Source organism: Suncus etruscus, chromosome 4 (genome assembly GCF_024139225.1).
Source record: "Suncus etruscus isolate mSunEtr1 chromosome 4, mSunEtr1.pri.cur, whole genome shotgun sequence".
Taxonomy (NCBI): Eukaryota; Metazoa; Chordata; class Mammalia; order Eulipotyphla; family Soricidae; genus Suncus; species Suncus etruscus.
In genome coordinates, this window is record NC_064851.1 from 122,026,085 (window position 1) to 122,052,018 (window position 25,934).

Here is a 25,934-nt window from a genome sequence, read left to right on the forward strand (position 1 = left end):
ATCTAGACACAAACAGGCCTTGTGTGAACATGGCAGAACCACAAGGTTTGCACATCTACACTGCTGAGTCACTACACATTTTCTTAAGTTACATAAGCCTACAGATATTCCATAAAAAATAAATGACTGAAGTTAAATCAAGAAGATGTAGGATTGCTGCCTACTGCAACCTGGTCTAGTTAATCCTGTTTTACATAACCACAAAGGAACAAAATTTGGAAGATTCTAAAAGTCATGTTGATTTTAATTTTATTCTAACTTTGTGAGAAAGTTTAAAGGAAAGTTTTACATATTCTATGACTTTAAATATTTCCAAGTTTTCTTCCTAATAGTTCTGGAATATACTTACTCTCCTGGCAAGATTGTGTCTTTTCATTCTTAAAAATGTATCATTTGAAAAAAAAAAAAAAAAGAAAAACCCGGGGCCAGCGAGGTGGCACTAGAGGTAAGGTGTCTGCCTTGCAAGCGCTAGCCAAGGAAGGACTGCGGTTCCATCCCCTGGCGTCCCATATGGTCCCCCCAAGCCAGGGGCAATTTCTGAGTGCTTAGCCAGGAGTAACCCCTGAGCATTCAACCGAGTGTGGCCCGAAAAACCAAAAACAAACAAACAAACAAACAAAAACAAAAATGTATCATTTGAATTTAGACCTATGCTAAATTCCTCTCCACATGGGGAGTTCCTTCTTTCTCCTTTACTTCCCAAAAACTTTTCTACCTTAAACATTTTAAAAAATGTACCATTTGGATGAATAAATGTTAAGGCCATTTTATTTACTTGTCAATTACAACCCAAATCTCTATTTGAATCTCAGGCCTTTAAAGTAAAATAGCGTTACGAGAATATCTACTCAAGCATTCAACACCTCCATTAGGTTAAGGATAAGATTGACTTTTCTGTCTTACTTTTATTCTTTCACCATTTCCATTCTTCTTGCTTTTCAGTATGCCATAACCAAAGTACTATTTACTCAAATGACAAACATGAATATATTTTTGATACCTGATTCCACCTAATTCTTACTTTTTCTGCCCCAATGTCATCCAAGCCCCCCTCTCTTCTAGGCCCCTCTAATAGCTTCCTAAATCATTTCTTCTATTCCCTATATAAAGTCAAGATGACTTTAATGTTCCTTCCTACATAAAGAAAATTTTAGTAGTGCCCAAAACAAAATTATAAATCCTTAGGTTCCTTCATGATTTTGTTCATGTTCACATTCTAGGCCTTTAATTCCCACTTCTCTCTATTCCAGTCATTCTGTACTTCTATTACTCCTTCAGCAAATCATGCTTTATCTGTCAGAAACTGTCAAATGCTCATGAAAACACGTTCCTTACCTACTTAGATACATTGCTAGATTTTATTTCTCAAAATCCCAAGCAGTAACAAGACTAATGAAAATGATTCTAGCATTGTGATATAAGCAGAAGTTAAATATGCTACTTCCAGCCTCTTGACAGCTCCCATTCCTTTACCATTAACTATAATGAAGGTGACCACCAGTGCGACTTTCTAAAAGACAATCTTATGTCACAATGGTTCCCAGAATGACTGTGAAGAAAAGTCACCTAATCTTTCTGTCTTCTGCCTTGTGGAAGTACCAAAATAAAAAATGTAAATGCCCTGAAGTCACTAATATATATTTTGAGGTCTATTAATATAACAACTAGCCTCTATTTTGATAAACAATATATACCATATTTATATTAATTATATTAATCATCCACAACACCAGTACCACACACGTTTGCATATACAGAATCGATATACAACACACACACACACACACACACCTCTACTTGTCATTCTGCATTTTTCACACCTCACATTTCAAATCTGGATTTACACACATTGAGAAGATATACCTGAGTTCCCTTGTTCATTCTAAACTTCTCTCATTCTTTATCTTCTATCTATTCTTTCCTATTATTTTACTCTTGTTAATAATTATATATTCATTTAAATTCTGTATCCATAACAGAATTCTACAATCCATGGTATCAGAGTCTTATGCACACAGTACTTGTAATGTATTTGACACATAGCAATCAATTAACAAATTTTTAAAGATTAAACGTTTCAAATTCAAAAAAATTTCAAAATATTCCTTTATATTTTAAAATAAAGAATGATCAAGTGAGAAGTCACAATCAGGAGAATACTTTGTCACGAACCTACAATTTCACATCAAAATTTATAGAGAAATTAAAATAAAGACCATAAGAATATATATAATATATATTTAACCTTTATTCATTTGGAATGCAATTCTGGGCCAATCCACAACCAAGAGAAAAATCTTAAATTCTGAAGTAGTATGAACAGGCTGAATAATATGACCATATTATCCTTCTTTCAAGAAATCAATTTTCATTGCTTTCATAAGATTTCTTGCTAAACATTTACATTTTCTTCCATCAAAAAATGCATTAAGAAGAGCATGCTTTTATATCTAGTCAGCACAAGAGACAAATGACAATTTATACTGAACTATTTAAATCCTGCTGTGTTTATAGTGCTCCCCATTCCCGAGCTATAGTTGTTGGCCTGTTCAATAGCATTCCTTATATGACATGATCACCAAGTATGTTAAAATCACTTCACTAATTTTTAAAAGTTAGAATTATTCAAAACTGTATTACAGATAATGTGTGACTACTGTATTTATGTGTAAGATGGTAAGATAACTCATATCTGTTCTACAGTCCTCTTTGTATTATATATAGGAAAATGAAGTACTATAAGAGAAGAAATATATCAAGTTCTTATTTTGTTACCTAAGAGTCTAATTATTTAATATCTATTAATATTTTAATGAAAAAAATAAAATGTTAAATATTAACTGCACAAAATCTAAAATAAAATGGCCACATTACATCATACTGCATTATGTAGATAGATTAAAAGCTACTAATTAGAAGCCTTTTTTAAAAATTTAAAGTTTCTGACATCATTTTCCACCATTCCATCAATTCTTCCTTTTCTTCCTCTTTCCTTTCAGAAAATGATTCCAGTTCAAAATCAACCTAAAGGAGAAAATAAGATCATAGTCAACTATTGTACATATATTCATAGTTAAAAGACTGAAATTAAAGTTTATAGAATAAGTCCAATCTAGTCACCTGAATTAAAGTATATTCTAAAATAATTCTTTTTGTTTTTGTTTTTGTTTGGGGGGGCACACTCGGTGACGCTCAGGGGTTACTCTTGGCTATGTGCTCAGAAATCCCTCCTGACTTGGGGGACCATATGGGACACTGGGGGATCGAACTGCAGTCTGTCCTAGACTAGCACAGGCAAGCCTTACCGCTCCATGCCACTGCTCTGGCCCTTCTAAAATAATTCTTATCATAAACAAAAAGGTACTTTCAAACCAAAAAAATTAATCAGGAAAATGATACTTTCAGGGGAAAATGTATTTTCTTGTCATCTTTTTTTTTTTTTGTCCCCCAATTCACAATACATACCCAGCAAGGGGCCTGTGTTGAGGTGTATATGGGGTGCCTTTACTGTACCTCCTCTTTCTATACAGCCAGTGTAAAGAACACAGCCTGTGGTAAGATTTGGGAGGCCTTATCTTATCTTTTATTTATTTTATTTTTTTTTCTTCAGAGCAAACTAAAGTTTTAAATATATGTATTTAATATGTATTTAAATAAATGTATTTTAAATAACTTTGGTCTAGTAGTTTCACAATATTATTTAAGAGATTATGTAAAAACAGATTTCTTTTATTGGTTGGTTTGTTTTTGTACCCCACCCAGCAATACTCGGGCCTTACTTCTGACTCTGTAGTCAAATATCACTCCTGGTAGAGCTCATAAGAATGTGGTGCCGGGGATCAAACATGTAGGGAAGTGCCTTACCCACTGTACCCCAAGACAGACTCTTCAAAGGAAGTCTTTCTATCCTATAAAAATAGAATCTGGTGCTAATTTTCTGCCTTGTACTATTTACCGAGCTTCCCCTATGACTCTTAAATTTTCTCCTAATAGTTGGATTCAGATTAATACAGTCCAGTGTAATGGTTTCCCAAACCACAAGGTTCTCTTTCCAGAAAGTTTGATTCTGTAAACACATACTCTTCCGAACCACTAAAGTGGCCAGTGACTCAGGAACTCCACTCTTACTGCATTTCACTGTATAATCATCACAGCTTTTGAGCTTTTGTGGGGATGTGGGAGTTGTGGGAGAGAAGTGGGTGTGCCCATTATGTGAGGTTTTTGACACTTTTTATCCATTTAAAATGTTTTTATTAAAGCACCATGATTTACAAAGTGATTCAGAGTTGAGTTTCAGGCAAACAATGTTCCAACACCAACCCCACCACCAGTAACAACTTTCCTCCTACCAGTGTCCCTAGGTTCCCTCTCACTCAACAACCTGCTCCTTGAGGCACATTTAGTTTAGTTTTGTGTTTTGTTTTTTGGGGGTTTTTTTGTTTGTTTGTTTTTGTCTTAATACCACACCTGGCAGTGCTCAGGGTTTACTCCCAACTAAGGGATCACTTCTGATGATATAATCAGTGGATTATATGTTGGGGTCAAACCCAAGTTCATTGTGTACAAGGAAAGTGCCCTATCCACTATACTAAGCATATATTTTTGGCTTTTTTAGACTTTATTTCAACTTAACTATGCTTACAGAAATATACTTATATTGGTTAACAAAGTTCAATTCAAGGTTAACTTATCCTACACAATTTGAATCAAAAACTTGGTACACGGTTTAAGCTTTAAAAAAAGGATTTGCGATTTAATTCTTCATCTATTACAAATGTATATAAAAGATATATGTGCTGCTAAAACTGGCAGCAATAACCTTGAGAAATGAATCTTTGGTTTGTCTCTAAAAGGTAACATGGATTGCACCGCAAAACTTTATAAAATTGGTACATCAAAACATTGCTGTTTTGTTTCAACACCAACTTACAAATTTAACTTTGAGTCTCAAGCATACGGTGTTGTTGTTTCTATGGGAATGAAACTTTTACACCAATATGCCCAAGGTTGCTGGCACTCTGCCCCTCTTGTTTTTCATCAGCCTATTCTTTCTTCCCCCATTAAAAAGATTTTTTTTAAAAAAACAAGATGTGATGTTTTTACAATGGCAAGGTAACTACAACTGCAGTGAATATCTTCATCAAATCTGCATGGAATCCCTACATATTATCATAAATGAGCTATTCAAAGTATACTTCCCCAGCTCCATCCTTCTACCATGCAATCCTCTAGTCTGTCTATGCCCCAATGCACATGGAACTATGAGCCCTTGAGCAGATAACTGGACCTTCTAGATTTTTTGTTTTGTTTCATTATTTTGTGGCCACAGCTATACACAAAGGTTACTACTGGTCCTGCACACAGGAATCACTCCTGGTGGGCTCAGGAGGAGCTCAGGAAGCCTCCACATGGGAGGCCACAGATTGAACCTGGATCAGCTGCATGTTAGGCAAGCAACTTACTCCCCTGAACTATCACTCCAGCTCTGGTTATTGAAGGATATGATTATACTCACTACCTTCTTTTTTTTTTTTTTTGTTTTTGTTTTTGGGCCACACTCGTTTGACACTCAGGGGTTACTCCTGGCTATGTGCTCAGAAATCGCCCCTGGCTTGGGGGGACCATATGGGACACCGGGGGATCGAACCAGGGTCCATCCGCTTGCAAGGCAGACACCTTACCTCTAGCGCCACCTTCCCAGCCCCCTCACTACCTTCTTATAAATATAAACATATAAGCAAGCTAAGAGACAAGGTAGATGAAAATTTTTAGAGCCTTGACGGTGTTAAGGGTCATTCCTGGCTTTTTGCTCAGGAGTGACTACTGGAGTCCTCTAAGGAACATATGTAGTGCCAGCACCCTATTTGCTCCAGCTAAACTGAACAATCTGCATTTGTACAACCTACTGAACTTTTTACAACCTGCATCTGGTTATTTTTGCCCAAGTTTCCTTTGTCCAAGTTATCTCCTTATTTAAGCAGATATAGGTAAAGCCCCAAAAATACATACTACTAACTATCAAAACTGAAGTAATAGCAAAAATTCAAGTTATTTATAAGAACCATTTATACTCCTTTATTCGATATATAAATAAAAATTCAATGTTGGATCACTGGGTCCTACTCTACTTAGTATTCATTCTCCACCCTACAGTGTAATCTGATAATTGGATTACTGTGTCCCTCCCTACTTAATATTCGTTCTCCACCCAAGGTGTGGTCTGATTCTTCCTAATAAAAGCCTGGATTTCAGGAAGGTAATGCATTCCTGAAAAGGTCTTCAACCACTAAGCTGCCTTCCTTCTTAGGAGCTGAATGCTTACATGTTGGAATTCCTGAACCCATTTCTCCTTCTGTGTGTGTGTGTGTGTGTGTGTGTGTGTGTGTGTGTGTGTGTGTGTGTGTGTGTATTATTTTCTACATCAACATTTACTTCCAGATCCATGTCTCTCCAGTATCCTGGCTTTGGAACCTGAGGCCTAATCTAGCAATACAATCAATAAAATAATCATTAAGTTGTAGGGTCAAGAAGATAGTTCAAAAGTCTAGTGTACCTAATTTTCATGTGGAAACCCAGGTTTGGTTTCCAGCACCACATGGTTCTTTGAGCTTGGCCAGGCAAGTGGCAGGCTTGCCACTTGTATATATTCTGGGGGTCATCCATATCTCAACATGTCATTTTTAATTTTACTTTATGGGGTGTCTCCTCCTAGAAAATTTCATGTTCTTTCTTGAATATGTTACCCTTTCTTTTCTCTACCTCCTCATAATTTCTAAATAAAACTACTTTATTTCTCTATTTATTCCTCCCAAAGTCTTTTCTGTGAAATAAAATGATGACCTAAAAAAGAATCTGGGAAGAATTTAGAGCTGGTTTTTCTTTTCCTTGAGAAGAGTGATTCCTAACTCCAGCCTGAGTTCCATGACACCCTGAGAAAATGGGTGGTGAGCCTTATTTTTCCTGTGCCATGTAGATCAAGTGGAACTCAGGGCCAGTCTGACCACTACCTAGAAATGCTGAGGAGATACAGGTATCCACATTGTATAGGTGCTAATGAAAGACTTTATAGTCCTGACTTTCCTGAGCACTTCCCAGAGCAACAATGCAGGTTAGAGTAAAGTGGTAGTTTCCCTTCTTGAAGTTATTATACTCTCTTTTCCTCCCCACTTCACATAAATCACCTGCAACACTGTCAAAGATGATGGTTTTAGAGGGAATTCTGATGAGCAGATATAATAAAAGAGGCCTCATAAATGAGACATATGTCTCAGAAAAAAAGAATTCAGATATTCCCTATCCCTTCCTTCATGTGATAGTTAACCAAGAAGATACCAGGAATCATGCCTGATATAACCCAGGAAGAAGGCTTTTGGTAGACTGGAATCAAGTTGACATTATGCTCTTGGACTTGCAAGTAATAAATTTTTTTTTTTGGTTTTTTTTTTTTTTTTTTTTTTTTTGGTTTTTTTGGGCCACACCCAGTGGTGCTCAGGAGTTACTCCTGGCTGTCTGCTCAGAAATAGCTCCTGGCAAGCACGGGGGACCATATGGGACACCGGGATTCTATGGGACACCGGGATTCGAACCAACCACCTTTGGTCCTGGATCAGCTGCTTGCAAGGCAAACACCGCTGTACTATCTCTCTGGGCCCATAAATTTGTTTTTTTATCATTTCTCTTTTGTGGTATTTTGTTTAAGCAGTCCAAGTGTTCTAAGAGAAGTAAAATTAACTTCTATTTATTGAACATCAACAGTAAGACATGTAAAATAAAAATGGTTAACTACCTAAAGCAAGAATTTTTTTTTTTGGTTGGTTTTGGGTTGTACCTGGCTCTTTGCTCAGGAATTACTCCCGGTAGGAGCAGGGGACCATATGAGATGCCTAGATCAAACCTGGGTCGGTCGCATACAATGCAAGCACCTTACCTGCTGTGAAAGCAACAACTTTTGCATATAGTGTCTCACTCATAATTTGTGCTTAATAAATGATTAATTCCAAAAACTATTTTGGAGTCATTTGTTCAAATATTTGTGAATAATGCCTTATACTAAAAGCTAGAGATAAAAGGATATGGGAACTATCTCATTTAGACTAAAATCAAAGTTGACATACAAAAGTTTCATTTTTAAACTTTTATTAGATTGTCTATGATTTTCAAAAATAGAGAAACAGGAAGCAGAACTTCACACTAACTGGTATTAAATCATCCCACCAAACCCTTGGTCTGACAATTAACTTGACTTCAGTTGTCTCTTTAGTTTATTAGACAAAAGAATAGCATCTATCTTGTAATGGGCTAATATGAATATTGAGTAGAATTCATTTAATGTGCCTGGCAGATGGTTAAGTGCTTAATAAATCTTAGCTGTTACTATGAAACTTACCTTCACAGCAGGGCTAGAAGGAACCGCCACTTTCTTTGTTATTGCCAGGTAGCCTGGGGCTGAGGCTGTAAGTTTATAGTTTCCTGGTACCAATAATCTCCAATAATCACCATCCTTTGCTGCAAGGAAACAAATCACAGGCACAGGTACAAATGTGAAATGTATAATAATGCCACAAAGACTATCCACCCAACGAATAATAGCACCACTAAGACTACCCACCACACCTCAATTCAACTTCTCTGGCTCTCAATATTTAAAGTAGACATGTATGAAATCTGGAGAAATTCCTTGGAGAAGAAACTCATCAGGGAGCCGTTCCCTGTAGCAATTGTACAAGCACTGATGTTAACTGACCTAATTCACCTTCTAAGATAAAGGATACTTATCATTTTGTGTGGAGTAACCAAAAAAAGAAGACATAAAGTTCCCAAGAGCCTTCCCTTTGCCTCTAGCTCTGCTTTGATTGCTACCAAGAGCCTGATGCTGAGGGAGTTTCCAACTGATGCTTCACAAAATATTGCCGCAATCAACAGTCTCACCAGAATCCTTGACACATTTATTAGAAATGTAGGATTGGTTGGGTGTTTGAGGGTTGTAATTTTTTGATTTGTTTTGTTTGTTTGGACCATACCCAGCAATGATCTAGGCTTATTCCTGGTTCTGTGATCAGAAATTACTCCTGGTGGTGCTCGGAGGACCATATTGATTGCCAGGGTTCTAACCAGTCTTGGCTGTGTGCAATGCAAGCTATGGGTTCAGATTATGATTCAGAATACGTTGGTCTAGAGTGCCTTCTATGAACTGCATTTTTAACCCATTCTCCAGAGAATTGTATAGCTGATTCAGGTTTCACATGCTTTTTTTCACTATTCATCCCAGCCCCCTTGTTCCCCCTGAACCTAGATTAGATTCTACAGCTACCCATGACTGAAATCCCTAGTTTTACTTACAAGCTTTCCATTCCCTTGCTCTTCCACTTTGTTGCCCAGACTTGGCAAACTACCCATCCTGGGTAACTTCCAACTTCCACCTCAGGCCTGCCCCCATGTGGCTGCAAGGAGGCAAAAGCCATAAACCTGGATGTTCAGTCGGGTTCAGAAGCAGCAGCCGGCCCCAGGACCCATTGCCCTTAGGCCTTCCTTCCAGTCCCTTCCTCCTTGTCCCTTTCATTCCACCATTTTCTTGGGTCTAGGCAGATTAATGATTTGGGAAACAATGATTTGCAAGACCATTTGCAAAATCTAATTCACAGTACAGGTCAGTCCTGGCCTCCAAAGTAACCCTAAATCTGCTGCATTGAGTCTATTCTGAATAGGAAGGACTTATTAGTAAGTCACAATCATACTTCCTCCCTTTTATTTCCTGACTTCCCTAACAAATCCTCTTCATTTTCATTATCGTTAATGCTTTACAGATTGTTTCACTGTTAAAAAAAAAAAAAAAAAGCAAGCATAATAAAGAAGCCTTCTTTAGGGGCCGAAGAGGTGGCACTAGAGGTAAGGTGTCTGCCTTGCAAGCGCTAGCCAAGGTAGGACCGCAGTTCGATCTCCTGGTGTCCCATATGGTCCCCCCAAGCCAGGGGCGCCTAGCCAGGAGTAACCCCTGAGCATCAAACGGGTGTGGCCCGAAAAACCAAAAAAAAAAAAAAAAAGAAGCCTTCTTTAGGAGTTGGAGAGCTAGCACAGCATTAGAGCATTTGCCTTACATGCAGTCAACCCAGGACAGACTGGGTTTGATTTCTGTCATCCCATATGGTTCCCAAAGTTTGCCAGGAGTGATTTCTGAGCACAGCCAGGAGTATTCCCTGAGCATCGCAGGGTGTGGCCCCAAAACCAATCAATTAATAAATAAACTGCTAAATAAAAAGAAGCCTTCATTATTTAGCACTTCATTCTTTATCTCCTTTCAACAAACTAGTGTCTAACTTACTTTATAGATTTGTTTTATTAAAAATATATGGAGGACTGGAGCAATAACAGGTCAGTCGCTTGCCTTGTATGCAACCAACCCAGGCTCAATCCCTGGTATCCCACATGGTTCCCTGAGCCCACAGAATGAATCCTAAGTGTAGAGCCAGGAGTAAGTCCTGAGTATCTCCACTTTATGTAACTCTGAAACAGAACATAAAAATTGGGGGGCAAATCTTGCAAGCACTGCACTGAAGTTGGTGTAATTTCTAACAATTCTTGACCCATTGGCAAATCATTCAATCTGAGAACCTAAGAGGAAGTGTTTAAGTACACCCCATAATGCTGGAGACCATATGTGATAGCAAGGATCAAATAGGCATGCACCTTAATTCCTGTTCCATCTATCCAGAATACTTTGATAGTATTTTTTGGAAAAATATCTAGAAAAATTTACTCTAATAAATTTATACTGTCTCTCCTATTCTCTCATGGACACTCCCCCATTAGGCTCCTGTCACTCCATTGAAATGATTTTGCCAGGATTCTCCACAATAGTTCATTCAGTGTTCACCTCACTTGACATTATTTTAGCACTCTCTCCTGAAAACACTTTCAGATTTTTGAGACAACATGTCTGTCTCTGACACCATTACTCATCTATTATTATGCTGCCCTGGTCAAATGCCTTTTTAAAGTTCCTGTCTTTGTCATGTCTATCCTATACATGAGCATTTCCTAAAACCATCCTATCATGTCATGCAGAGAAAATAATACTTGGATGATATGCAAGGGCTAACTTATATCAGAAGCAAGTTATTGTGGTTGGGAGATCACTAATAGGTGCCATCTTCAGGAAGTCCTTCTAAAGGCTGACAGGAACCATATCTTGGTATAGATACTGAGGTGTTTCATGAGGACATTGGTATATAGAAGATCATAGATAATTATTTGCTAACTAAATGGAGTCTTAGAGGTCAAGTGTTAAGGAACGAATATATATATTTGTCAAGTGTTAAGGAACAAATTTATATATTTGTTATATATATGTACATGTTATAAATGTGGAAGTTAAGAATGAGATAATGGTAAAGAATGGCTGAGGACAGAAGCTAATTATAAGACCTAGAAATATATAAAGAGTATATAGTTCAAAAACCCCAACAAACGGTCTTTATAAAATGAATTGGATAACTACTTATGAGCAGGGAATTTTCTCTCTCTCTTTTTTTTTTTGTTTTTTTTTTTTTGTTTTTGTTTGTTTGTTTGTTTTTGGGTCACACCCGGTGGTGCTCAGGGGTTACTCCTGGCTGTCTGCTCAGAAATAGCTCCTGGCAGGCACGGGGGACCATATGGGACACCGGGATTCGAACCAACCACCTTTGGTCCTGGATCAGCTGCTTGCAAGGCAAACGCCGCTGTGCTATCTCTCCGGGCCAAGCAGGGAATTTTCAAGAAAAACATTTTTCTCAAAGCTGCATAATGCAGTTTAAATGAAGAGACCTCAGACCTGTGTCTGACTGTCCCCTTTCGCTTCCTCCTAAATTGGTCACTTAGCAGCCTGGTAGTGCTTCTTAAGAGAGACCTAAGACACAGCACTTCAACATGAGTTGTCACCTTTGCATTAAAAACTTCAGGCTCTCCAGTGGGTAGCACCACCCCAGAGCTCCAAAGTGTCATAGCTATGCAAAGGGCGCCATCTGCTGCACCCCAGTTTCTAAATTCAGCAGTCCTTCTGAGAGCCCCACGTCTGAAATGTTCCCATAAACAACTAGACCAGAGCTAGGGAGAGACCAGGTAAAGTTCTGTAACAAGCCCTTGTTGGAGTGGCACAGCTCTAAGAATGAGCTCTTGGATGTAAACACTAGAGTCTGTTCTGGACACTCACCCGATGTAATATCATGCTCTATTCCTTCCACTGAGATGCTGGCATTGGCAATTGGGTTACCTCGAAGATCTCGTACAAATCCTTTCACTCCTCGATGTATCTGTGAACAAGAAAAAAAATCATACTGGTGGTGGCCTAAACACACATGTGATATCAAAAATCTCCTTATTTTCTAGCAAGACACTATCTGGAATGCCTCATTGTTTAAGAATCAAAATGCTCAAAAGATCGTTGGCTTTAGAACTCTTCTTTCTCTGCTTTGCTTCAGGTGGACAATAAAAAGTAATTCCCTGAAAATGGTTTGTGTTTTTTTTTAATCAAAGATTCTTAAGTACCTTTGAGACACTAATGAACAAAGAACATCATATTTGCAAGGTAGTTTTGATCTTAACACATTTTGCTACTTTTCCTTTAAAGTTGGTCACCTGTATATTGCTCACAGTGATCAATTACCTTGTCAATTAAGTATTAATTATAGCACTTCAACACTTGTTCACTGTGCATACAAAGATATTTACTTTTTTTGCAGGAACTCATCAGCAATATTATTTGGGTTGAAAATCAGGACATAAAAGACCTGTGAACTTTATACACCAAGATTAGATTTGGGTGGGGAGAAGAGTTTTATGGATAATTGTGATGGAGTTATTATGAAGAATAAAAGTCCTAACCCAAACTGTAGTCATCAATAAAGGTACAAACATCAATAGCAGAACAAACGACAGAAACAATCGCAATCATTGTCCTTTTATTTTCAAACAAAGATTTAACTAAATCAAGATGTGTGTGAAATGATAACATCTTCTGGACTTTGAAAAGTAATGTTTCTGGGGCTGGTGAGGTGGCGCTAAAGGTAAGGTGTCTGCCTTACAAGCGCTAGCCAAGGAAGGACAGTGGTTCTATCCTTCCCCCCTCCCATATGGTCCCCCCAGGCCAGGAGTAATCCCGGAGCATCAAACGGGTGTGGCCCAAAAAAACAAAATAAATAAATAAAAAGAAAGAAAAGCAATGTTTCTGAAATATCAGATGATAATTATCAGATGATAATTCATTCATCTAATGACTTTAATTATGCCCTATTTCCCAAAGGTCCAAGTTTCTCACTCAGTCTTACTCCCAAAATAAATTTTCTTTTATACTGAAAATATTTGAATATTATTTCCATGCTGAGGAGATATTAAGTCTCTTGTGTCCTTGCGTTACTAGGATAAAAAAAAATTGGCAGTGGACCACACAGATATCACTGAATATAAATCATTTTGCATTTCTAATTTTTAATGTGGAACATCTAAAATTTTGAAAATGACATTTAATTCTTTTTTCTAAAGTCAACTAACCCATGGTAAAATGCTATGTATATTGTCAATAATAATGTTAAGCTTATCAACAACAACTATAGTGTGAAGTAAATAAATAACATTTTTAAAAAAAAAAAAAGCCATTGGGACTTAGGGAATCATTGACTTTTCCTTGAAACACAGGCACTGGAAGCAAAAAAAAATTAGCTTCCTGAATATAATACACATGGTGAAATTATTGTTGGGGATAAGAAATAATGTGGAGAAGAGAGAGAGGGCTTCTCATAAGATGGCATAGGACAGAAAAAAAAACAGAAAAAAATAAACCCTAACTTTAATTTTCTTAATGTGCCTTAGAAAATTTAAAAAACTTTTTTGGGGGGTTTGGGTCACACCTAGTGATACTCAGGGATGACCTCCCTAATGAACTTGGGGGACCTATGGGGTGTCAGGTATCAAACCTAGTTCAGTGCTACCTGCTATACTATCACTCCTGCCCCTGTACAACCTTACTTTATGTACTTATGCTTCAGTCATCTTAAAACACTATAATCTGGTATCATAAACAGTATAAACCTTAGAGAAATAAATTTTAAATTTTAAGCAATCATATATATATGTGTGTGTGTGTGTGTGTATATATATAGCACAGCAGGTTGGACGCTTGCTTTGCATGCAGCCAATTCAGATTCGATCCCTGGCACCCCAAATGGTCCCCCAAGCCTGCCAGGAGTGATTCCTGAGCAGAGAGTTAGGAGTAACCCCGGAGCACTGCTGGGTGTGGCCCAAAAGACAAAAAATAAAACAAACATATAATCCACCTATATTAGGCAAAAGCCATATTAAATCCAATATTTGTGCATTTTTCTGTCTCTACAATATAACACATGTGACAGTGTGTAGTTTACCAAATAGCTAATAAGTAAACAGTGAGCCCTTCCATGACAAATGTTAGCACAGCTCTTCTTTCTGAAAAATTCTATGCCACACATACATAAACTTTTAGGGGAGTTCAACCCACCAGATGTATCCTCAGATTTTCCTGGTGGGGAGAACTAAAATAACCCCCACAGGATTCCTCAAAAGGCCCGCTGTGGACGCCTTTTTCCCCTGCGTGGATGGTTGAGGAATTTCCAAAGAGATGCTTGGCATCACATTTTCAGTCAGTATTTGGCTATCTCTCCTTTATAAATATCAGGCAAAATTATGGCCTCTATCAAATAATTTGGCTCAGAAATTCCAGCATCAAAGATACTAAGAGAACCCCTTTTTCTGGATAATATTTAGCACCTAAAGCAAAGACAATATGTCCTTGCAGCTGCAGTTTCTGGTAATCAAGGGCTAAGCCAGAAAGCAGACCCTGGGCTATTGACTGTCCTTAGGGAATCACACCTAACCACACCTAAGGGGATTTGGGTCCTTCCTTTACTTGACCTCTAAAACTTTAGAGCCCAGCTCAGCATAGATCAAGTGCCTAGATATTTCCTACTTCCTCCTAATCCTGATTTTGCATTTGAAGTAAGCCTGCTAAGAGCTGCCTTGAGTTGTAACCATCTCCTTTGTAACTTAGAATTTTTACAATCACACCCATAGTTTAGGTATTGTTACTGTTGTACTTTGCTTTGTGATTAAAATTATTCTTCTTTACATCTATGGCTACCCCTATAAATCTCCCTGCTCAAAAAATTAAACTTGTTGCACTCCTGCCAGAAGATGTGTTGAGCCCACATACTCTGTGTGTGGTTTCACTATTTCATATTTCATATTCGGCCACTCGTGTTACCCGTTTTCCTCTCATTGAAGAATTTGCTCCCCACTAGAGATGCTGAGACGCAAGACGCCTGCAGCAATTCTACTGTACAGGCTGTCGCAGCTCCACAAGAATATTGATTCAAAATGCTGCCGCTTAATGGTCTTTGCAAAGAAAACCACAGAAGTTCAAATTTCACTGATGACTGCAGAAGCTATTTACTATATTTGACCCTCCTGGAAAGTTCTGTCCTTCAACTCCAGAACATTTCAATCAAGAATGTCAATGAAAAAATTTCAGAACATTCTCCATTGTTTCTAGGACTGTTGCAACCTTTAGGTGTTGGTACATTTCAAGATGACTTAGAATTGAGTCCTGTAAATTGGAATTCAGTGGCAGGATGAGAAACTTATTTTGAGAGTAGAAGGAAGAGCTGGGGATTTGGGCCACTCCAGACAGTGTCCAAGAGCTAATCCTGGCTCTGGCTCTGTACCAGAGGGGGTGGGGAATAATCCTGGTGGTGCGCCGGATACCATATGGGGTTGGCTGTGTGCAAGGCAAGTGTCTTAGTCTCTGTAATGTCTCTCCAGATGAGAAGACTTTTATTTGTTTGCATTTGTTTTGGGGTCACACCTGGAGGTACTCAGGGGTTACTCTTGGCTCTGTGCTCAGAAATTGCTCCTGGAAGGCTCAGGAGACTATATGGAATGCCGAAGATCAAACCTGGGTCTGTCCCAGGTCAGCCACATGCAAGATAAATGCCTTACCACTGTGCTATTACTCCAGCCTCAAGAAGACTTATTTTTAACAGGAACCTAGATGACTCTGACACAGATACCCATAACCCACTCTTAAAGAAAATCCTCAAAAATTTTGAGGACTAAACTGTCCCATAGCTACTGAAAGGGTGTCTCTCCTTCTTAGCAAGTCATTTACTCCAATTAACATTTTCATTCAATTATCTGCAAACAAGGCCTTAAAACCCTGTAGGAGATTTTTCCTTTCAACTAATTATATGATTGGATCTCTTAATTATCTATTTTTCATGAGTTTTAAACTAGTGGTGTTCACTGATCTTTCATCGATCTTTGATTTCCTAAAAGAAGTTGCTTCATGAGAAAAGCACAATACAGATAGACCCACACAGCTTGCAGCATGCTAATGCCATTTCAAGGCATGGTTCTGTGGATAGCCCAGTCCTGCCTGTAATCCTGACGCACTCAAGCTAGCCAGAGCAGAGGAAGTCACAGCATTGCTTTTCCTTGGAGCAATAAAAACAGGGGATCAACTCACTTCCTGACAAACTTTACAGTTTTAATCAGGTACAGTGGTTGGCCATGAGCATAAAACCTATGAGAAGTGAAAGCCTATGTGAACCACTGCTGACACATGTTCCAGGTGTGACCTCATTTGACTCAAGTGGATGCCCTTAAACTGGCTCCTCTTAGGTATAAGTGCTGCACCCTAATGACTCAGTTTACCTGCTCAAGGTAGTTGACAAGGGAGTTTTTGTTGTCCTCCCAGTAGCTTTTCAGAGTCTCTTCTGGTGGAAACTTTTCACAGCTGAGCTCCACAGTAATTTCAAAACAGTTGCTGCTGAGGTAGTTGAAGTCTTGCATTCCTGCCAAAACACCAAATGAAGGGTCAAAGCACATATGTGGGAATAAAAGCTCTATACAAGTTGCTCTGCTAAAGTGGCAGTCAAGTAAGTAAAAGATACACCAGAGTGAATTTGGAGGATCCTGAAAGAGACCACAAGAGAAATCACCTCTCATACCTGGGTATTATTACTGTGCAAAAATACAGACTCTCTCTAGTTCTTCAGCAATTGTTAGGTTAGTGGACAGCTGCCAGAGGTCACATAAAGCAGCTATCAGCAGAGCTGAGGGTTTACTGAGTGGCAGAATACTTGCACATGTGAAGTCCCAGGCACCACACACAAAGCTTTGTTTTAATTTAAAAAAAAATATTTCAAAGCATCACATTGTTTGAGTAGAAAACAAGAGGTTGACATCATCAAAATAAAAATTATATTTTCCCATCAGCAAAAAAGAAACGCATTTTGATGTTATCCACACAGTGAGTGATTTGTGGCAGCTCAGGGTACAGTGGTGAAGTTCTGATATACCACTGAAGCCACACACAAAAATCCCAAATTGGACTTAAGAGATTAAGAAGATTTTGTTACTTAATTTGTTCCTTTTACCCCCATGATGCTGTGGGATGTCTAGGATAGAATGAACAAATCATCATAAATAGCCCATAGGTAAAGCTAAGTATACAGCCTGACTCAACAACACTCAGATGTAGTTATTTGAATCACATAACTAGTATAAAGGTGAAAGGACAAAAAATAATTAAAACAGGGTCAGATAATACAATGAGCAAAGTGCTTTCCTTGCAAAAAAGTCAGCCCAAGTTCTGTCCCTCACAATACATATGGTCCCATGATCACTATTAGGAGTGATCCTTGAGCATAGAGACAGGAGTCACTATCGAGTGTGGTCTAAAAGTTAGTAAACAAAACAGAACAAAATTAAAATAACCATAGCTCTGGTTAAAAAAATATGTAAAGGTTAAAAATGTGATATCAAAACAAAATATATGGGGGTTATGAAAGAAGAGACTTTGTTTCCAAAGTTAAGTTATAACCAGCTTAAAATGAACTTGCATTTCTATAAAGCATATTAAATTAAAAAATTAAATTTTAATTTTTTATTTTAATTTAAATTTTTTCATTTTAAAATTTAAATTTTTCAATTTAAAGCTTATGATAGTCAAAAACCTGACTAATATAATAAAGTTAAAAAGAAGCAAATTAAAATATACCAGTATAGAAAATCACTAAATCACAAAGGGAGAATCCAAAGAGAAAGGGACAAGAAAACCATATGACAGAAAATAATTATAATGGCGGATTTAGTAAGTCCTTAACAATAATTACTTTAAGTGTGAACAGAATAAATTCTTCAATCAAAAATTAAAAAATCTGGGGCCGGGCGGTGGCGCTAAAGGTAAGGTGCCTGCCTTGCCTGCGCTAGCCTTGGACGGACCGCGGTTCGATCCCCCGGTGTCCCATATGGTCCCCCAAGCCAGGAGCAACTTCTGAGCACATAGCCAGGAGTAACCCCTGAGCGTTACCGGGTGTGGCCCAAAAACCCAAAAAAAAAAAAAATTAAAAAATCAAAACAAATCAAAAAGATAGCAGCTAATTAATATAAAATAAGACCCTACTACCTTCTTGACAATTACATGCATTAATTAACTATCAGTGAGTTCCTGCTATCTATGAGACAGAAAGATAATAATACCTTAAATTGCATTGGAGATTAAGTATCCAATTTTATTTTGAACTTGACTCTGACTAATAGGGAGTGTTCTTGCTATCTCACCAGATTGCTTTTGCTGAGCAAGGTCACCACTCCCCAACTGCTCTAAGTGTTGGCTATTGTAAGATTGCCACTGGGCCCAAGAAAGTAGCTAAGTGGTAGAACACATATCTTGCATGTGTGAGGCCCTGGATTTAATCCTTAGTACATACCCTACACTCATTACCACTGGATGCCCTGGTCCCAAATCTCATCAGCACCACTATAAAGAGCTCACAGCTACCATGTTTTCTGAAGATTGCTAATAGAAGCCACTGATGAGAAAGTTTATAAAGGTCACACCTTCCCATCTCCACCTCAACTCCTCCACAACAGCTCAGATAATAATAATTAATAATAATAATAATAATAATAATAATAATCCAATAAGCATTTAACAGTCAAGGGTCCCTAGTGCCTGGTTTCCTTGCCTGAAAGTAAGACAACTCTGCCCGGGATAAATACTTCAGACCAAGGCTAGAATTCACCAATATCACAATCTTCTAAGCTCCATCCTCATTGCTGATCTACAGCTCTATTTCCATACAGGGTTTTTCATGAAAATAATCCTCTCAGTGAATTATGAGCATGCAAATCCTGATCTCTATATTAAATAGGATGCCAATTTTATTCATTAGTCTATATTGAGAATAAGCAGTTCTCAATTACATATAGCCAATAATATGTAGAAATGTATTACCTAGAAATAGTTAAAGAAAGTAAAATGATTTTTGGTCATTGTGGAACAAAATCATTGGCTAAGATTAATATCATCACTGTTGTACTGATATAGATTACTTGCATTTTTTAGATCATGAATTATTTTATATAATACAATTGCCAAGAAATAACTTTTTGTTATTCCTCGCAAAACTTAGACCAGATGTACAGATTGACAATTCAGAGAATAGTCTTGTGATGAAGCAGCATGGGCCCAGTTGTGTTGGGAAACACAAGGGGTCCCCCTCTCCAGAAGTATTTTGGGGTTACCTAACAGAGTTTTGGGTGACCAAGCAGTGCTGGGAAATGAATACAAAGCTTCACACAAGCAAAGCATGCACCCACCCAGTCTCTTTATTAACCATTTCAGAAAGGTATATGCTTACAAGTGAACTAATCATTTTATACAGCCTAAATTCCATATGTAATATAGATCTGATTTCTCAAAATTGTAAGTGATAAATTTGATATGGTCTAATGCAAAATGTAAGATAAACAGGATAAATATTAATTGGCAAGAATTTTCTTTCTGTATATATAACTTCACTAAAGCATATTAAACAAACCCCAATTTAACTCATACTATTAACCTAAGTAATTTCCAGGTGGACCATAAAAAATTGTTCATAGGAACAAAGGAAAAAATTACAGTGTATTTGCATTTTACTTTTTACCTTCCTCACTAGAGGTGAATTTACACAACTGTTAGAAGTCTTCTAAAGCCAATGGGATTGCCACCTTCAACTGCTGGCCAGTAGAGATTGGTCAAAGAGAATGAGACAAAAATATAAAGAGAAAAACAATCATATGAGGAGAGAAGAAAACATAGGGACTGCTAGCTAGTTGATTTCTCCTGGTGTTGGTGTTTTTTTGCTAGTGAGATGAATTTCCATAGAAATCTGATAAAAAAAAATAAATAAGAGCCCTATAAGTTCATGTTGAGGCAAGAGAAACAATAGGAGATGGCTTTGCTATCTAGAAGTTGTTCTGTTCATACCAGCATACAAAAATACAAGGGGCCAGAGAGATACTATAGTGAGTAGGGCACTTGTATTGCACGTGGTCAAACCTGATTAGACCCCAAGCCAGGCCAAGAGTGTGATCCCAGATCAAAGTGATCTCAGAGCAAAGAGCTAGACGTAAGCACCGATGTGGCCCCAAACCAAAAAAAAAAAAAAAAAAAAAAAAAAAAAAAAAAATAAACAGTATCTGGATCATGATATGTTAGGGGCCAAAATCTGACTCCCAAAATATACATTTACAGTGACTAAAATAAAATATACATTTACTAATAGTCAAAGCATAAACTAAGATATAATAAAGATGCCATCTCATTCCTTTTGGTTTCTTTGTTGTTGTTTTTCCAGCTCCTTAAGGTGTCCTTATAAACTGTTGATTTTGTCTTTTTCCTTTCTCCTGACATAGGCTTGTATTGCTATGAATTATCTTATTCTTTTAGGACAGAATTTGAAAATTCGGGTTAAAACCCATATTCAATTTATGTTTTTATTTTATTTTTAATTGTTATTTTAAAATTTTTAATTGAGGAATCTCCATATTGCTTTCCATAAAGGTTGAACTAGACAGCATACGACCCAGCTATACCACTCCTAGGAATATACCCTAGGAACACAAAAATACAATACAAAAACCCCTTCCTTACACCTATATTCATTGCAGCACTATTTACCATAGCAAGACTCTGGAAACAGCCAAGATACCCTTCAACAGATCAACGGCTAAAGAAACTGTGGTACATATACACAATGGAATATTATGCAGCCGTCAGGAGAGATGAAGTCATGAAATTTTCCTATACATGGATGTACATGGAATCTATTATGCTGAGTGAAATAAGTCAGAGAGAGAGAAAGACGCAGAATGGTCTCACTCATCTATGGGTTTTAAGAAAAATGAAAGATATTCTTGCAATAATAACTTTCAGACACAAAAGAGAAAGGATCTGGAAGTTACAACTCACCTCATGAAGCTCACCACAAACCGGGATGAGTTTAGTTAGAGAAATAACTACGTTTTGAACTATCCTAATAAAGAGAATGTACGAGGGAAATAGAAAGCCTGTCTAGAGTACAGGCGGGGGCTGGGTGGGGAGGAGGGAGATTTGGGACATTGGTGATGGGAATGTTGCACTGGTGATGGGTGGTGTTCTTTACATGACTGAAACACAAACACAAACATGTATGTAATAAAGTTGTTTAAATAAAAAAGAAAAAAAGAATTTGTATTAAATTTTTTTAATTGAGATAAATTAATATTTTTCAAGGGATGTCTTCAGTCTATTTCTCTTCAATTATTGTCCATTCATTTCCCCTCACTAGCAACCAATTTATTTCTCTTCAGTTATGTCAATTTTTTTCATTCATCTGTAGTAACAATCCATACAAAGAAACTAATAGTAATGGATAAATTACCTTTGGTTCAATTTGCTTCTTACAGATTAAGGAGAATTAAAGATACTGTCCTTGATTTTCAAAGCACTAGGCCACATCACAAAAGCAAAGAGCAGAAGGTAACCTCACCCCCAGGCACGCTGTACCAGGCTGCACCATTGGTTGTTCCATCTACAAAGCTGCTGTCATCATCATTGGTGCGACACGGTGGGCGATTGGGGTCCGACATGGGAGGGTTGAAAGAGGAGTAAGCCCGAGCCAAGCTCTGGAAAATGGCATCATCAGGGCAGGTGCTATATTCATGGGCACTCCCTGGAAAACAAACCCACAAGTTAGAGAAACAGACACAGACCAAAGAGCACTGAGTGTGAAGAGTGAGTCAGGGTGGCATCTTTCTCATGGCATCTTGCAGCTACAACATTATGGGGACAAAGTAGAGTTATTTCAATACTCAACAATTACACTGTAGGCCTGTAACTTCTGATACTAACGATGCAAAGAAGAAATTAGGCAGACTGCACATGTTGCCTATGGATTAAAGGTTTCAAAAACTTAACCAGTGAGCTCATGGTAAGTCGAATATAAGTGAACTGTAAGATAAGCTAGCACTCTGCTCTCCAAGCATTCCTCTCAGGGACAGAGGAAGTTGGGTGGTGTCTTAAGAGCCTATCTTGCAATATAGTGCAGTTAGCACATGTATGTTATGTATTTTATTTATTTATTATAATATGGGAGCCAAACTCAACAATGCTCAAGAGTTACTCCTGGCTCTACACCTAGGAATCACTGTTGGAATTGCTCACAATGAAACCACATGAGGTATGGGGTTCATATGGGGTTCAAACCCAGATCTGCAGCATGTGGGACACGTGCTCTCCCTGCTGTACTATCACTCCAGTTTATATTTTATGCTATGTACAAAACAAAGGAAAATTAATCTTATGACCCTCTATAAGTTTGTTTAAAAGTCACATAATTGGTGGGAAGATTTTGCCACCACCATTCTCAATTACTTTCATTTCCTGACAATGAATAATATCCAAATGCAAAGCTTTGCATTGCAGTTCAATTGTATGAGGGAGAGAAAACTGTTTTGTCTGTTCCACTGAAAATACCAAGATATACTTTTAAATTTTAATTTTACTTTTAATTTTCATTAATAACATGGCCATGTTTGAATCATAATAATACTTGTGAACATTTTAATAACCTAAAATTTTAAACAAATTTTAAAATAACAATTTTAACTTTCATTCACATGTTCATACAATAATAAACCATTACAATAACATTTTAAAGTTTTATTCATAATTTTTACTTTTAAAAACATCCTATACACATGGCCACATAAAGACAAAACATTTGAGTAGCTGCAAGTTTTAACCAAGAAAAACTTCTGATACAAAATTAAAATTTTTCAACAAAAAAAGTACCTCTATCAACCTTACAGTCACAATGAACCACTTTCATACATAAATTTCAGCATCTGAGTGGAGCTACCCTTTTAAATGTTTTTAGGGAAACATAATATGTACTTGAATATGCTATGGTCTTGTTTATATATTATATAATATGACCAGATCTTTAAATTTCCAAGACAATTCCAAGACAAAGTTTCCCAACAACAAAATTCACTTGTTACCAATGTCTCACCAAAGATTTTCTTCAAAACTGAGTCTCCAATACTTTTGTCTTTTGAGTACAAAGAGCTAGCACCTTCAAAGACGTATAAGCATCTATCCAAAGCAGAAAATTTCCCAGAATAACAAAAATTAAGCTGGCTAATGCTCTTTGTGACTGAAGTAACTCCAACTAGAGAAAACCAAAGCTCAATGTCCCTTTCTTGACACTACCAGAAGTTGTTCCAATGTCTTTACTGATAAGTCAACTAAACATTAACCTAGATTAACTTCAATGATCTCCATTTTTAGCAGGGCCCAGGAGTGACCAACATCCATGACTTCTGTTTTCTTTCTCTCTCTTCTAAGTACATTGTCAAATTCAGTTTGTTTCCCTGAATTTTAAGTTAGAGTCCATTTCGCCAAATATGTGTGTGTATCAATACTACATGAAACAGGGACTGGTCATGCTATGTACACATATTCCTACAGACAAGATTGTCAGTGCCTTAAAAGACTATCATAGAAATTATCCTCTAACCCCCTGTCAAGAGAGTCCTGGTCAACCTTGATCACAATAAAGAAGCAGGAAGAGCACCTACCACTTCGAGTCTCATCATATGGGTAATTGGCCACAAGGTCTCCTCCATGCAGATTAGCCGATAGCACAAAAGGAATATCCATAATCCAGTGAATGACAGCCTTGGTCTCAGGAGCGAGCTATGTTCAAGATCAGAGAAAGAGATAGTCATTGGGTTGGTAGTTCATTTTCATTTGTTCGGCACAATCAAATGAAAAGGTAAAGAAGAAAACAACAATGTAACTGGGAAACGCTCCTATTTCAAGTACTCTGTGGTCATTTTCATAGGAATAAAGTGTTTCTGTAACAGTATTTCTTCAATAGCGTCTAAGTGTTCTTAGAAGTACTACTTTTGTGGAAACCAGGCTTTCTTTATAACAAGAAAAACAGCATGCAAATTACTTAAAATTGGAGAGAGAGAGAGAGAGAGAGAGAGAGAGAGAGAGAGAGAGAGAGAGAGAGAGAGAGAGAGAGAGAGAGAGAGAGAGAGAGAGATGTAGCTAAAACAAGAATAAAAGAAAAAGAGCTACAGAACAGGATTTCTTCTTTAAGGTGATTCAACTCTAGAATCATGTGGTAGACTTTATTTCTAATTCTTGTTTACTAATTTTTCAACTGCCTACTTCAATCATTGTTCCTGTGGGGGAAAAGTTGAATCACTTTCACAGTTCACTGTAAAATACCAGTTTATTTTAAGATGCTGAATTAATTTTTCAAACAAAGGCAAATGTTTCAGGAGTTCATGTTGTTTCTTTTCAATGATTTACAATCCCTCCTATCTTGGAAGCAAAACAAAGGAGAAATGCAGTTTATACCAAAGTATTAATCCAGAGCCAAAAGCTTGATACTTTTATGCGATGAGTTTTTAATAGCTACTCGGAAGATTCACAGACTCCTCCTTTGATTGATTTTAAAACAAGCAAAGCTTTTACTAGAGATGTAATCAGGTCTTCTATAGTGATGACAGTATTTGTACATCTCTGTTTAATTTACGAAAAGCCCCTATATACACTATTTTATTAATAACAATCCCAATTATAGGTAGAAATCTGCATCATCATTCTTTGGAGGAAAGTGAAGGTTCTGTGCATTTTAAACAAAACCAAGATCACCCAGCTAAGGGTTCAAACTTAAATCTATGAAACTACAAAGGCCGTATATTTTTAGCATATAAGCTTTACTTAGCAACAATAGACTATTTTTAATGGTATTAGGAAATGTAATATCATAAAGGGGTATGCTTGGATCATCTGAATGCCCAGAGTCTAGAAAGAAAAAAGGCAGAAAAGAAGTCAAAGAGGAAGGAAGATGAGAAAGAAAAGTAATGAGGTAACAGAAGTCTGGGCTTTGATTATATTAGGGCGGTGGAGCAAACATGGTCTAATTGTACAGCCAAAGGTGAAAACGATCTTTAATGTGCCTGCCAAGATGGCAGGCAAAGGGGCCGGGCGGTGGCGCTAAAGGTAAGGTGCCTGCCTTCCCTGCGCTAGCCTCGGACGGACCGCGGTTCGATCCCCCGGTGTCCCATATGGTCCCCCAAGCCAGGAGCAACTTCTGAGCGCATAGCCAGGAGTAACCCCTGAGCGTTACCGGGTGTGGCCCAAAAACAAAACAAAACAAAACAAAACAAAAAAAACAAGATGGCAGGCAAGGGTTGTCGGAGGTGGTCAGGGAGTGGGGATGATCGAGTATGGGAGTATGAATGATAAGAGTTGACACTGGTAGCGGATATGGTATTGAAATATTATATGCCTAAAGTGCAGCTATCAATAAACTATAATGCGTGGTTCTTTAATTAAATATTAAAAATTTTAAATATTTAAATTAAACTATGCTATTTTTCATGTCTCTTCTTAGATGTATGTAAAGTTATAATTGAGAACAAGGTATTCTTTTTTACATTAGATCTTATATTTATTTGATCTTAGTCTCCCTATTAAAATGTTTCATTGTAGAAGATGTAGAAGAGATAAAGCACAGGATGAAAATGACACTTCTTAGAGA

General features: G+C 37.4%; 1 protein-coding gene and 1 non-coding gene across 2 annotated transcripts in view; both read right to left on the minus strand.

The window, feature by feature from the left end:
* Window positions 1-2,228: 2,228 nt before the first annotated feature.
* CPE (carboxypeptidase E) overlaps window positions 2,229-25,934 on the minus strand; it is a 109,972-nt gene continuing 86,266 nt past the window's right edge. Inside the window, exons 4-9 of the mRNA XM_049772363.1 lie at window positions 23,953-24,070; window positions 21,861-22,043; window positions 16,714-16,853; window positions 12,185-12,284; window positions 8,387-8,505; window positions 2,229-3,024 (exon numbers count right to left, since the gene is read on the minus strand). Of these exons, the coding sequence (XP_049628320.1) occupies window positions 2,926-3,024; window positions 8,387-8,505; window positions 12,185-12,284; window positions 16,714-16,853; window positions 21,861-22,043; window positions 23,953-24,070 (759 nt within the window). The 3' untranslated portion in view covers window positions 2,229-2,925. The remainder of the gene's footprint in view (window positions 3,025-8,386; window positions 8,506-12,184; window positions 12,285-16,713; window positions 16,854-21,860; window positions 22,044-23,952; window positions 24,071-25,934) is intronic.
* On the minus strand, window positions 3,439-3,571 carry LOC126007906 (small nucleolar RNA SNORA51). Its single transcript, XR_007495378.1, has one exon. It is a non-coding gene; the product is annotated as a small nucleolar RNA SNORA51 (small nucleolar RNA).